Source organism: Pygocentrus nattereri, chromosome 10 (genome assembly GCF_015220715.1).
Source record: "Pygocentrus nattereri isolate fPygNat1 chromosome 10, fPygNat1.pri, whole genome shotgun sequence".
NCBI lineage: Eukaryota > Metazoa > Chordata > Actinopteri > Characiformes > Serrasalmidae > Pygocentrus > Pygocentrus nattereri.
In genome coordinates this window covers 41189822-41203292 of record NC_051220.1, presented here as the reverse complement: position 1 = coordinate 41203292, position 13471 = coordinate 41189822, and the positions used below count along the sequence as shown (strand labels likewise).

Here is a 13471-nt window from a genome sequence, read left to right as displayed (position 1 = left end):
ACAATGGATGGGTGAAAACAATCACAGCCAAAAATCTAGATGAGCCCCCTGTTAGATATTAGATGTTAGATGCGCCCCTGTAAAAGTTTTCCACTACCACTATCACCAGGGAGCCTAAGGCCCAGTCCCATTTCTTCTTTTTACTCCTACCCCTTGTTTCTGAGTGTCACCCTAACCCCTTGAAACTGAGCTCCAAAGGGCAGTATTGAAATCTTCCTCTACGAAATTGGACGACCCTCAAATAAAAAAAATCAAAACATTAATTAACAGCTACCAGCGCTGCTCTGTAGGCGACCCTGCCCGTCTGCAGGGACAGCAGAGGAGGGGAAAGTTCAGCTCCTCACTGCTGGGCTTTAGTTACATTTAGGGATCACACGCCTTCAAAGAGGGGGGCAATTATTTATTATCACCCTCCCTAATTCTTCAGTGATATGAAGCTGAAATCAGACATTCACCGGATTCTTGTTCGAATTTTCCCGTTCCACCTTAAATGGAGCAGCAGTTACATTCTGGCGCTTCAGGTGTCAGAACTGCTGGACTATTTAAGGTGGAATGGGAAAGTTAGCTAGTCAGCTACTGAGACATCAGCATGCTATTACTGATTTATTATGCTTGTTATCAAGAAAAGGACCAAAATACACTGAAACCACATTAAACTAAGATAATACTGGGTTTTTAATAGAGAAAATAGGTGCATGTGTGGGTTTCTTTGGTCTCTCGCTCAGACGTCTTGCTGGTTTTTCTTTTTTTCTCATATCTCTCTGTTTGAAGCCTCTGAAAAACCTCCGTTTGGAGGGTCAAGTAGCCCTAACACTTCACCCTTCCCCTCTATCTCAACAAACATTGGAAGACCCTTCTCCTAGACGTGAACAGAGGACTAAATGGTGGAGGAAAGGGGTGAAGTGAAATAAAATAAAACTATTCATGATTAATAACCAGAAAGGATAAAAGAGCATTAATCAAAACTTGAGGGTCTACAATTTATATTTACGGCATTTGGCTGACGCTCTTATCCAGAGCGACTTACAGTTTGATCTTTTTTCACAGGTAGGCCAAGGTGGTGTTAGGAGTCTTGCCCAAGGACTCTTATTGGTATAGTGTAGTGTGGTTACCCAGGTGGGGGTGTGAACCCCAGCCTACAGCATAGTAGGCAGAGGTGCTACCCACTAAACTAACCAACCAGCCATCACAATGAGCAATAATTACTATAAGTAGACAATCACACTTCAAAGTGAAATAGATAACATCAGACTTGGACTTTAGACTAAAATCCTTTTGCTTTGAGTGACTCTAAACCTTAATTATGTTTATTTTATTAAAATAAATGACTGAAGGTTCCATTTTGTCACTACCCAGACAATCATAACACTACCCAGACAGGAAAAAGAGTTTTCCCATTCCACCTTTCCCGTTCTGGTGCCTGAGGCTGCAGAATGAGAATCAGAAGCTGGCGAATCACAAGCGACTTCAGCCTTAAGCGACTTTCAGTTTCTTGATGCAGATTAAACGTATCAGGAAACCAGCTGGACCGATTATGAACACTAATAAGTCCATTCGTCTCCAAATTATCGACGTTCGTCTTAAATCTCTCTCTTTGCCGTTTCGTAGCTACTAGCTGGACGAGACTGTTGTCTGCGTTGCTATGGTGACCAGCCGTCTGAGCTGATCTTCAGGGTTAAAGGGTGAATCAGCAGTTCTACATTAACTCCAGCGTTTAAGATCCTTTTACTGTTAAACTGAGTTGAAGGATCAGCAGAGCTTTATTTTACTGCAAAGGAGGATTATTTTATTATTACCTATATAATTCTGGACAGTAAAGGAGCAGAATGTGGCTGCTGACCGCTGGGTTAGGGTTTGGCTCTGCAGCCGGTACAGTAGAAGCCGTTGGTAGTACAGAAATGGCAGCATGTCTCTCCTGCCCAGCTCTCATCTTTCTCTGAGTGTTTGTGCAGCTCAGACTGGCCGGCAGACAGCGAGATTTCCCCCATTCCTAAGAAGGAGGCGAGTGTGTGCCAAAATGCGATGGCCTGTCAATAATAAATCCTGAAGCTTAGACAGGCCTGTCACTGCGGCTCTGAGTCTGGACACAGTTTAGACTGAAATCAGTCCACAGTATACAGTTATTTTCAACACATCTGTGTGCTCAGTTCACTTTATGTTACTCTTAACCCCTTAAATGACAGACTTATTATTCAGAAATTCCTTTTAAGACTCATTATTCGGTAACTCTTAGATTTAAACCCTTAAAATCGCAGGCTTATTACTTACCAAGGCTTATTATTCAGTAATTACAGTGACTTCATCGCAAACTGACTGAGCTGCTCTTAGGTTATAGACGTGTGTAATAAAACCTCAGGCCCTCTGGGGGGCCTGACCATTAAATGGGTTAAACAGTGAGTGTAAATAGTGTATTATCTTATTTAATATAGATTTTAGCAGAAAGATCATAAGGCTATGGTCTTTTGGCCACAACAAGCTCACTATAACCACACACTCTGTACATCTACGTGTATCTCCATTCATTTTATCATATCATTTTCGTTCAAATCTGCCAAAACTGCCAAATTTCTGCAGTTATCTGATTATAATTATTTATATGGTCATGTAAACAGCACACTCTGATTTCGTAGATCAGAGTAATGTCTAGAAATCTGACTGAGAAATCTGATGAAGAGGCTGGATTTGAGCTCAGTAGTCAGACTTCTCAGTGCTCTGAGCTCTCACTCTGATTTCTTTCCCCATTTCTCAGTCTGAGCATGTGTGAAAACAGACGGCGGTACCGGAAATAAGCGAGCAGCGTCGCCGCGAAACGCAGCAAAACACTTTTGGAGTGACACTGAAACCAAATACATGCTTGATGATATGAAGAATTTAAATATTCTTCATCTTCTAGATGATGTACGATTAAATTTTCAGGTGACTGTGTTCTCTTAAAAAAAAAAAAAAGTTTTACATTTACATCTCTTGTACGTCACGTCTTCTCCTGTGAGTTTTTTGGGTGGTTGTAAAGCAGAAATCTGATTACTGTCTGACTCGTGTAGACCTGGAGTTTCCCCATTATCTGACTCCTGTCTGACTCCTGTAGACCTGGAGTTTCCCCATTATCTGATTACTGTCTGACTCCTGTAGACCTGGAGTTTCCCCATTATCTGATTACTGTCTGACTCCTGTAGACCTGGAGTTTCCCCATTATCTGATTACTGTCTGACTCGTGTAGACCTGGAGTTTCCCCGTTATCTGATTACTGTCTGACTCGTGTAGACCTGGAGTTTCCCCATTATCTGATTACTGTCTGACTCCTGTAGACCTGGAGTTTGCCCGTTATCTGATTACTGTCTGACTCATGTAGACCTGGAGTTTCCCTGTTATCTGATTACTGTCTGACTCGTGTAGACCTGGAGTTTCCCCATTATCTGATTACTGTCTGACTCATGTAGACCTGGAGTTTCCCCATTATCTGATTACTGTCTGACTCCTGTAGACCTGGAGTTTCCCCGTTATCTGATTACTGTCTGACTCGTGTAGACCTGGAGTTTCCCCATTATCTGATTACTGTCTGACTCATGTAGACCTGGAGTTTCCCCGTTATCTGATTACTGTCTGACTCATGTAGACCTGGAGTTTCCCCGTTATCTGATTACTGTCTGACTCCTGTAGACCTGGAGTTTCCCCATCATCTGATTACTGTCTGACTCATGTAGACCTGGAGTTTCCCCATTATCTGATTACTGTCTGACTCATGTAGACCTGGAGTTTCCCCACTATCTGATCACTCAAGCACATGTAAACGTGCTGATCGGATTTCTGACAAAATCAGATTTTCTGATAATTATCTGATAATTAAACGCACGTAAATGCACTCAGTGAAATGTCTCCTGTTAGATTTAGTTGTTGAGGATGTTTTTCTGTGAAATGCATGTTCTGTGGTTGTTTTCAACCACTGTGAATGAATCACTTCATTTAGTTACATTCCTACTTATTTCACTCTACATGTATTTATGACAGAGGTGTTTATATCTACTTTTAAACATTAGTATTAATAACAGGTTTCTGAGAGTTCGTTGTAAAGAGCCCAGACACTCTGTGTGTGTTTGGTCTGTTTCTGGAGTTTCCGTTGGCATGTTCTACATGGTATATCTAGATAGCAAGTTCCACAGGGGAACTCTCTCATCTCTCGGAGCAGGACAGTCTGTTTTAGGGCCTGTCCTTCCATAATGCACTGCAGCACTGGGCACATTGTGAGCAGTCACCTGATTTACTGTCCTGTCTCTCTGAAGTGTCAATAGTGTGTCCATGGCAACCGCTGGCTCTATAGAAACATGTGTGAGTCCCTGTCTGATGCTGCGCTCGCAGCCTAAAGCTGGCCTAGGTTAAGTGAGCTAAACGGCAGTAAACAATACCCTCAATCTTCTGAGCTCTAAACGCCTCTGACAGGTTTCTTTTCTAGTGGCTGACACTTCGGCACAGCGGGGCTCCAAAACGGGCACCCAGACCTTTCACGGTTCAGCCGGAACGGGAAACAGTGAACGGGGCTGAACACGTTTATTTCCTGCAGATTTCAGTCTTTTTAAAGCCTCTCAGTGGATGATGCGTGGATAGAGGAGTGAAGACTGAGAAAGAAAAATTAAAGCTCGGCGTTTAACGCTTTAGGTCTTTTATGGGTCCAAAACTGAGAAGAGCGTTGCATTGAATTAACTGTGGGGCAAATTCTACACTGTTAGAAATGAAGGTTCTGTTCGGGTAAAAATGTTCCCTCAAAAGCTCCAGCAGTGGGTTTAAGGTCTGATTGTGGAGCTTAAATCAGTTCCTCCAGGTGAAAAGTTGGTATTTGTTCCTCATCTCAGCCTGGAGGCGAGGCGGGGTGTGTGGAGTCAGTACAGCTTAGAACAGATCATTTCAGTGGATTATGGTTCAGTTATGTTCCCTGACTGAAGGCACTGAGATGGAGACCTGAGGGTTCCACCCCAGAGACAAGAGGGGAACTGATCCAGAGACAGTCTAGTACCTTTACTTCTGAGACTGTAGGTCTAATGATTTCTGTGAAATTTGCCATTTTTACTTCCCTTGCATTTCACAGAATCATCATGCTTGGTGTATTTAAACTCAGCAAGCGCTGTAGTAACAAAAGGGTTAAACTCTTAAAATGTCCAGCAGAAAACTGTCCAATCAGGATTGTTTTCTCTGTGGTATCTAAGTAGATGCAGCTGAGCGAGCTCTCCCATTGGTTGACTGCACTTTTCTCACATCTCCAGCAGGAAACTTTTCAGCAAAAGTAGAAACAGTTTCTCAGCGTTCGACTTTTTACGAGGCTGAAGTCGCTTCTCTTTCACCAGCTTCTTGTTCGAATTCTCTCGTTCCACCTTAAATGGTGCCTGAGGTGCCAGAATGTAACTGCTGCACCATTTAAGGTGGAACGGAAAAATTCTAATGAGAAACTGACTTCAGCTTCGTGACTTTTTAGTGTTTGTCAGTTTCTCGTTGCAGATTAAACACATCAGGAAACCAGATGGACTGATTAAAAATGTAAACTAGATGTGCATTTCCTGAAGGAACTGCAAGGGTGCATGAAAACAGCTGTGTGTGTGTGTTTCTGTGTAGGTGCACAACACCTCCTTAGGTGTGTGTGTGTGTGTGTGTGTGTGTGTGTGTGGTGTGTGTCTGTGTGCTGTGTGTGAGGGAGAGATGTATGTGTTGGGAGGGGGGTCTTTCAAATGAACTGTCATTCTGTTATTATGCAGCTCTTAGTGGAGAAGCCTTGTTTGAGTCCGATTTGCACCCTCTGAACAAACAGTCATAACTCGGGAAATGTTCACTCTCTCGCTTAACCGGATAGATGGTGTGAGATAAGAGCCCTTGAGGATTATTTTGGTGTAATGTTGTGTGTATTGAGAAGAAAATGTCTGAGTTATGACGAGTTAAACACAGAGACTGAGTGGCCTGCTGTGACATCATTGATGTCAGTTAGAATCTGAAGTTCTGAACATTCTGCCGTTCATTCTTATGGGAGGTTTTTAATATTTAAACTTAATTTTATTAAAAACTCCCAATTCGATCGACTCCAAAAATACACAGCACAAGTCACAGCGCCGAGACCTTCCAAACGCAGTTTGAACGGAGTCTGTATGTTAAGCGGGTCGAGCTGTATTAACCACAGAAATGTGGAAGAAGAATAAGAAGTATGAGAGATAACAATAGAGATAACAATAGAGATAACAATAGAGATAACAATAGAGATAACAATAGAGCGCTTTTACAAGCACCTCTAATAAGTCAATTCGTCTGCAAATGACAGAACCATGAACACTCAAAGAACCCTTCACATGATCAAAGGGTTCTTTGCATCATGAAAGTGTATTTCAGATTAATGGAGAATGTGGTTCTACACAGAAACTTTTTGAAAAGGGTTCGAAATAGAACCAAAAAGGGTTCTTCTACTGTTACAATCTTGACATCATAACAGAAAAACTCTTTTGGGTGCTATACAGAACCCGTTTCAAAAAGGGTCTCCATCTATCTCAACACTTTCCTGATGCAAAGGTTCTTTGAGTGTTCAAGGCTCTATATATAACTATTTTCTTTACTAAAGAACCGTTTAAGAACCATCTTCTTTAAGAGTGTTTTATTTTTGAAAATTTTGAATTTTTTTTTAAGTATCAGAATAATAACTACATTACTGTAACGTCTTATTTCATACTGTTACCACCTCCTGAGTAATATATATCACTGTTGTGGGAAGAAAAGCTTGTATCTTCAAAATAGTAACTTTACAGGAGAAGCAAAAAACATACTTTAGTTTTCATGAAGGTCAATGGAACCAGAGTGTTTTCCAGGTCATTTTGGGCCGTTTCTTTTGGTTCATTCATCATGAAATTTATACTCAATGTAAAGGAGAACAGGTATTTTTAAATTATGTCAAAAACTGAAAAATGGCAAAAATGGAGATTAACTGCTGTCCAGGCTTGTAATAAAAAATCAGAAGATATTTCAGAGGCGAAGGGCATCACGTTTTAATGGAAAACAATATTTTTTACCTTTTAAATGACAGGACTTTACGGATCGTTTCTAGTATGACCAAAAACAAGAACTAAAGTAAAAACATGGGGCTGTTTTATTTTGAGGCCGACTTTAATAACAGAAATAAGCCTGAAGTAGCTGTTTTTCTTCTCTCGAGTGTTTTAGATACTTTGACGCAAAAGGAGAGAAACTGGTACTGAAACATTTAGGAGTTTATCTTCCAACTGGGCAGAAACGGAGGCTCACTTTCTGTAATGAAGCCCTGCGGCGCGCTGAAAGTGTCTGAGCCCCACCAGCGTGAACACACTACCCACCAGTGGAGAGTCAGCATGAGACTCTCTCCAAACAATCAAACCCAGAGACTTAAGAAACAAAACGACACCGTCTGATCAAAACCATTTAACTCCAGTTTTATGTTTTATCATTTCAATTATTACTTCATTAAATATCATTTGAAACCCCAGGTTGGCCTATTGTGTACATTAAAAGAGAATTCCACAACTTTTTCAATATTTCTGCATAATTAAATGTTTAAGATGTAAACAGAGTCATTCAGAGCGGTTCGGTGTGAAACGCTCCATCATAGAGAAACTTAGAGTCAGAGCTGTTCCCAGTGGTGGTGATGGGAACCAGACGTCCCTCTAAAAGCTCCTCACAGAAAGTTCCTACATGAACTGGTTCTGAATTCACTGCCTGATGACTGAGACGCTGCTTTACGTCAGTTTTCTGAAATTTTGCACTAAAACATCTTGTTAAAATCCATTAACGGGGGAGGGAAACATTTAAGGTTTTCTAGATTTTCTCTTCTCCCCAAACATTTTTTTTCCAGATTTTTCACTATTTTCCCATCATCAACATTCCATATAAGCTCAGAAGACTCGTGTAGGTTCACTGGTGGTTCTGGACGGTAAATAAAATGTCTATATACCCCTGGTTCCTATCACCACCACTGTGAAGACATCTGAGACATTAGCAACATTAGACTGGGTTGTACAGAAAATCTGAAGACCGTAAAATTTAAAGCTAAGAACTTTTTTTGGTCCTTCTTCTATAAAGATTGTTGCAAACTCAGCAGCCCAAAATCTGACCCTCAAAAATATACACTTTCGTCATGCTTAAACAATATTTGTGAACATATGTTTTATTTGTTGTGCTAGTATGAGTGGATCAGACACAGCGGTGGTGCTGGAGTTTTTAAACACCTCAGTGACGCTGCTGGACTGAGAATAGTCCACCAACCAAAAATATCCAGCCAACAGCGTCCTGTGGGCAGCGTCCTGTGGGCAGCGTCCTGTGGGCAGCGTCCTGTGGGCGGCGTCCTGTGGGCAGCGTCCTGTGACCACTGATGAAGGACTAGAGGACGACCAACACAAACTGTGCAGCAGCAGATGAGCTGTCGGCTCTGACTTTACATCTACAAGGTGGACCGACAAGGTAGGAGTGTCTAACAGAGTGGACAGTGAGTGGACACAGCATTTGTGACATCACAAACACGGTCAATTCAAAAAGGGCCGTTTCTGCAGCCTAGCTGATGTGTTTGTGACATCACAAACACAGTCCATTCAAAACGGGCCGGTCCTGCAGCCTAGCTGATGCGTTTGTGACATCACAAACACGGTCCATTCAAAACGAGCCGTTCCTGCAGCCTAGCTGACGCATTTGTGAGATCACAATCACGGTCAATTCAAAACCAGCTGTATCTGTATCCTAGCTGATGTGTTTGTGACATCACAAATACAGTCGATTTAAAACGGCCAGTTTCTCCTGCCTAGCTGACGCGTTTAGACTGTATGGAATGGAAGATGAACAGTGTTTTGAAACTCTTCTAATGGTACTACATGAAACTTTTTTATTTTAAAAAACAAGGAAGTCTTGTTTTTCCATGATATGGGCCCTTTAAAGAAAAAATGCAACTGAACAACCAGTTTGTTTGGTTGTACACAGCAATGCCAAGCATTTGAAGGAATTCAGACAACTGAGGCACAAGGTGATCCGATCCGTTCCATTGTTTACAATAAATAACCACTTTCCATCTTTCAGTACAGGAAGTCTACGTCAGCACAGCACAGCACAGTGTGAAGCTCTGTGACGCAGTGATTGTTTCTTGTTTAGTTTCCCTTTGGGTTTGTGCAGTTATTCATGGACTGCAATGTTCAAGAAGTCTGAGACACAAAAGTATCAAGTTCCGGTGTTTCTGACATGTGAGCTCACGGAAAATACACAGAATTCACTCCTTTAATGTCCTGCCCAATGAGCTGAGAAGGTGGCTGAGGTTTTCATCCAGTGCCACAGAAAGCCTGGTGGGGCGCTATAAACTGTAGGGGCAGCAGCGACTCATCAATACAGCTACAGATCCAAAGACAAACATCAGTGAAATCACACACTCACAAATTAAGGTAACTTGCAGGAGTTCGTGGAAGTGGAGACGGGAATATGAGCGATATGATAACGACGTTAGATCTCGCAGAACCTGGTTATACAGCATCGCATTACAAGCCCAGAGTTATCTATCAGTGGCGATCGCTGTGGTCTGCAAACACACATCCAAACAACTCATCAGAGCAGGGAAACACGCTTTCCGGGCTTTAGGAATAACTCGCCCTGTAATAAAGCAGAATGACTCACAAGCAACGGTCACTGCACGAAAAGAAAAGATGCTCAATGATCTTTCATCTGGACAAACATGTCAAAAATGTGAAAAACTGAAGTTGGAAGATTTTGATTTATCATAAGGTTTTTTCTTTTTTTATTTAAAAAAATGTACTCAAAAAAAAATGCTGTCCCACATTTTCATGTCGACCACCGAATCACTGTAGACAATAGGCAAGGCCTTATTTTAGCCACGCCCCTGCATTTTAGAGCAGGCAGTGAGGCTGCATCCCTGTCCCTCATGCCCACATGGTGAGCAGGTAGATCCCATTGTTTTGAGGTAAATGTGTCCCAAAGTCTGTAAGTCAGTGAGGAACAAGAAGAGCTGTCACCATTAAAACACAGATTTTCTGCAGCTGAGTAAATATTTTTGTGTTTTAATGATAAATATGACATTTTGTGTGAACAGCTGTTCAAAGCTGGGTTTGCTGGTCGTGTTCTGGCTGCGTTTCTGAGCTCAAAATGAGCCAAAAATATTCAGTACTGAGACAGTCACTACCGAACCAGTCACTACCAAACTACCGAAACAGTCACCACTGAAACAGTCACTACCAAAACAGTCACCACTGAAACAGTCACTACCAAAACAGTCACCAATGAAACAGCTGCCACTGAAACAGTCACTACCAAACCAGTCACTACTGAAACAGTCACTACCGAAACAGTCACTACCAAACCAGTCACTACCAAACCAGTCACCAATGAAACAGCCACCACTGAAACAGTCACTACCAAACCAGTCACTACCAAACCAGTCACCAATGAAACAGCCACCACTGAAACAGTCACTACCAAACAGTCACTACTGAAACAGTCACTACCAAACCTGTCACCAATGAAACAGCCACCACTGAAACAGTCACTACCAAACAGTCACTACTGAAACAGTCACTACCAAACCTGTCACCAATGAAACGGTCACCACTGAAACAGTCACTACTGGAATAGTCGCCATTGAAACGTTCACCAATGAAACGGTCACTACTGAAACAGTCGCCACTGAAACGGTCACCAATGAAACGGTCACCACTGAAACAGTCACTACTGGAATAGTCGCCACTGAAACGTTCACCAATGAAACGGTCACTACTGAAACAGTCGCCACTGAAACGGTCACCAATGAAACGGTCACCACTGAAACAGTCACTACTGGAATAGTCGCCACTGAAACGTTCACCAATGAAACGGTCACTACTCAAACAGTCGCCACTGAAACGGTCACCAATGAAAAGGTCACCACTGAAACAGTCACTACTGGAATAGTCGCCATTGAAACGTTCACCAATGAAACGGTCACTACTGAAACAGTCGCCACTGAAACGGTCACCAATGAAACGGTCACCAATTAAACAGTCGCTACTGGAATATTCACCACTGAAACGGTCACCAATGAAACGGTCACCACTGAAACAGTCACTACTGGAATAGTTGCCATTGAAACGTTCACCAATGAAACGGTCACTACTGAAACAGTCGCCACTGAAACGGTCACCAATGAAACGGTCACCAATTAAACAGTCGCTACTGGAATATTCACCACTGAAATGGTCACCAATGAAACGGTTGCCACCAAAACAGTCGCCAATGAAACAGTCACCACTGAAACGGTCACTACTGGAATGGTCACCAATGAAACGGTCACCAGTGAAACATTATTACTGAAACAGCCACCACTGAAACATGTGGTAAAGTTTGGGTAGAGCTATGATTGTTTTGGTAATGTCAAAAGTGAATGTTAAATCATTTGTTCTAATAAAATAATCATAATTAAGGAATAGAGGCACTCAAAGCAAAAGGATTTTCCGCAAAAACAGCGGCTTCAAAAACAGGCAGGTTTTTATGTCTATGGACTGTATGGAGCGGGAGTCGAAACACAGAGGTAGAAACTTCAAGAATGTTTACACACCACACCAAACTCTTCAAAAGCCTTGATATGGGCCCTTTAAACTTCACATAACTGGGGTTAAACAGCAAAAAGTCAGGCAGCACAGCTCCTATGCGCTGGAAGACAGAGACTAAAGGCTTTACCAGCATAAAAGAGGCATCATAAAGGCGCATTAAAGGCGTCTTGACAAAAAAACTCAGTGAATTCTTACAAAAACGTCTGTTTATTCCAACAGAGAGAGCCTCGCTCTCCGTGCGCTCAGTCAGTGACGGCGACCTACAGAGTTTTACGCGCTTTAACGCTTCATAAACCACAAATAACGCCTTATAAACACAGTTCGCTGCTAAACATGAAGCAGAAGTGAACCCAACGCTGCAAACCGGCGCGCTGCAGGGAAACACCACCTCCCTGGAGCTGAAACCTCAGTCTGGAGAGTTTGGGGACTTCTCGGCCAACGAGAGGAGGAGTTGGCAAAACTGGGCCAAACTTACCGGCATCATGACTGCAGGCTGTCCGAGCGGGTCCAAACGGGGCGACCCAGGCTTGTTCCAGTCGGGATGCTTGATTTGGAATGTTTTTAAGGTCTCCTTGGTCAGTGTCTCAGCGCAGGCTGGTACAGGACGGGTCAGGATGCTCAGGCTCAGCAAAGCCACCGAGCTCAAGTGGGTCAGACACGTGAGAACAGCGGCCAATCCAGCTGAGAGCGCTCGGGTTTAGGAACGAGCTGCTTTAGCCTCCACTCCTCATCCTCCTGCACTCAAACCACTGCTGCTGAGCGGAGACGCCTGGTGGTCAAGACGGGGAGCCACAGTTTGTCCATACAGTGCGCTGCAGAGTTATTAATCTGACCAGCAAGTATACAGACACTAATATACACATGATATTGATGCAGTAAGGTATTTTTGTCACATGCACAGAGAAACAGAGCACTGTACAAAACACAAATACTATATAAATACTGTACAAAGTAAAAGAAAGCATATATATATATATATATATATATATATATATATATATATATATATATATGCGTGTGTGTGTGTGTGTGTGTGTGTGTGTATCTGCTTTCACCCAACATGCTGAATTGCCCCTAGGTGTGAGTGACTGTGCATGTCTGTCTGTCTGTCTGCCCTGTAATGGACTGGCGACCTGTCCAGGGTGTGTCCTGCCTTCCGCCCGATGACCGCTGGGATTGGCTCCAGCACCTCCCATGATCCAGAAGAAGCGGCTTAGAAGATGAGTTGGTGTGTGCTTTCACTCACTGTTGACTTTATTAGAAACACCTTATGCTTCAATTCACTGGCCACTTCATCAGCGAGTTGAAGCATAAGGTGTTTCTAATAAAGTGGCCAGTGAGTGGAAGCACAAGGCAGGTGTTTCTAATAAAGTGGCCAGTGAGTGGAAGCACAAGGCAGGTGTTTCTAATAAAGTGGCCAGTGAGTGGCAGCACAAGGTAGGTGTTTCTAATAAAGTGGCCAGTGAGTGGCAGCACAAGGCAGGTGTTTCTAATAAAGTGGCCAGTGAGTGGAAGCACAAGGTAGGTGTTTCTAATAAAGTGGCCAGTGAGTCGAATCACAAGTGAGTGTAAGTGCAAGGTAGGTGTTTCTAATAAAGTGGCCAGTGAGTGGCAGCACAAGGCAGGTGTTTCTAATAAAGTGGCCAGTGAGTGGCAGCACAAGGTAGGTGTTTCTAATAAAGTGGCCAGTGAGTGGCAGCACAAGGCAGGTGTTTCTAATAAAGTGGCCAGTGAGTGGCAGCACAAGGCAGGTGTTTCTAATAAAGTGGCCAGTGAGTCGAATCACAAGTGAGTGTAAGTGCAAAGTAGGTGTTTCTAATAAAGTGGCCAGTGAGTGGAAGCACAAGGCAGGTGTTTCTAATAAAGTGGCCAGTGAGTGGAAGCATAAGGGAGGTGTTTCTAATAAA

The 13471-nt window shown here is 42.8% G+C and overlaps 1 protein-coding gene across 1 annotated transcript in view; it reads right to left on the bottom strand.

The window, feature by feature from the left end:
• Positions 1-12254, bottom strand: part of ppp1r13ba (protein phosphatase 1, regulatory subunit 13Ba) — a 98195-nt gene extending 85941 nt beyond the window's left edge. The window contains exon 1 of the mRNA XM_017685634.2: positions 12040-12254. Within this exon, the coding sequence (XP_017541123.1) occupies positions 12040-12048 (9 nt within the window). The 5' untranslated portion in view covers positions 12049-12254. The remainder of the gene's footprint in view (positions 1-12039) is intronic.
• Between the last annotated feature and the right edge of the window lie 1217 nt (positions 12255-13471).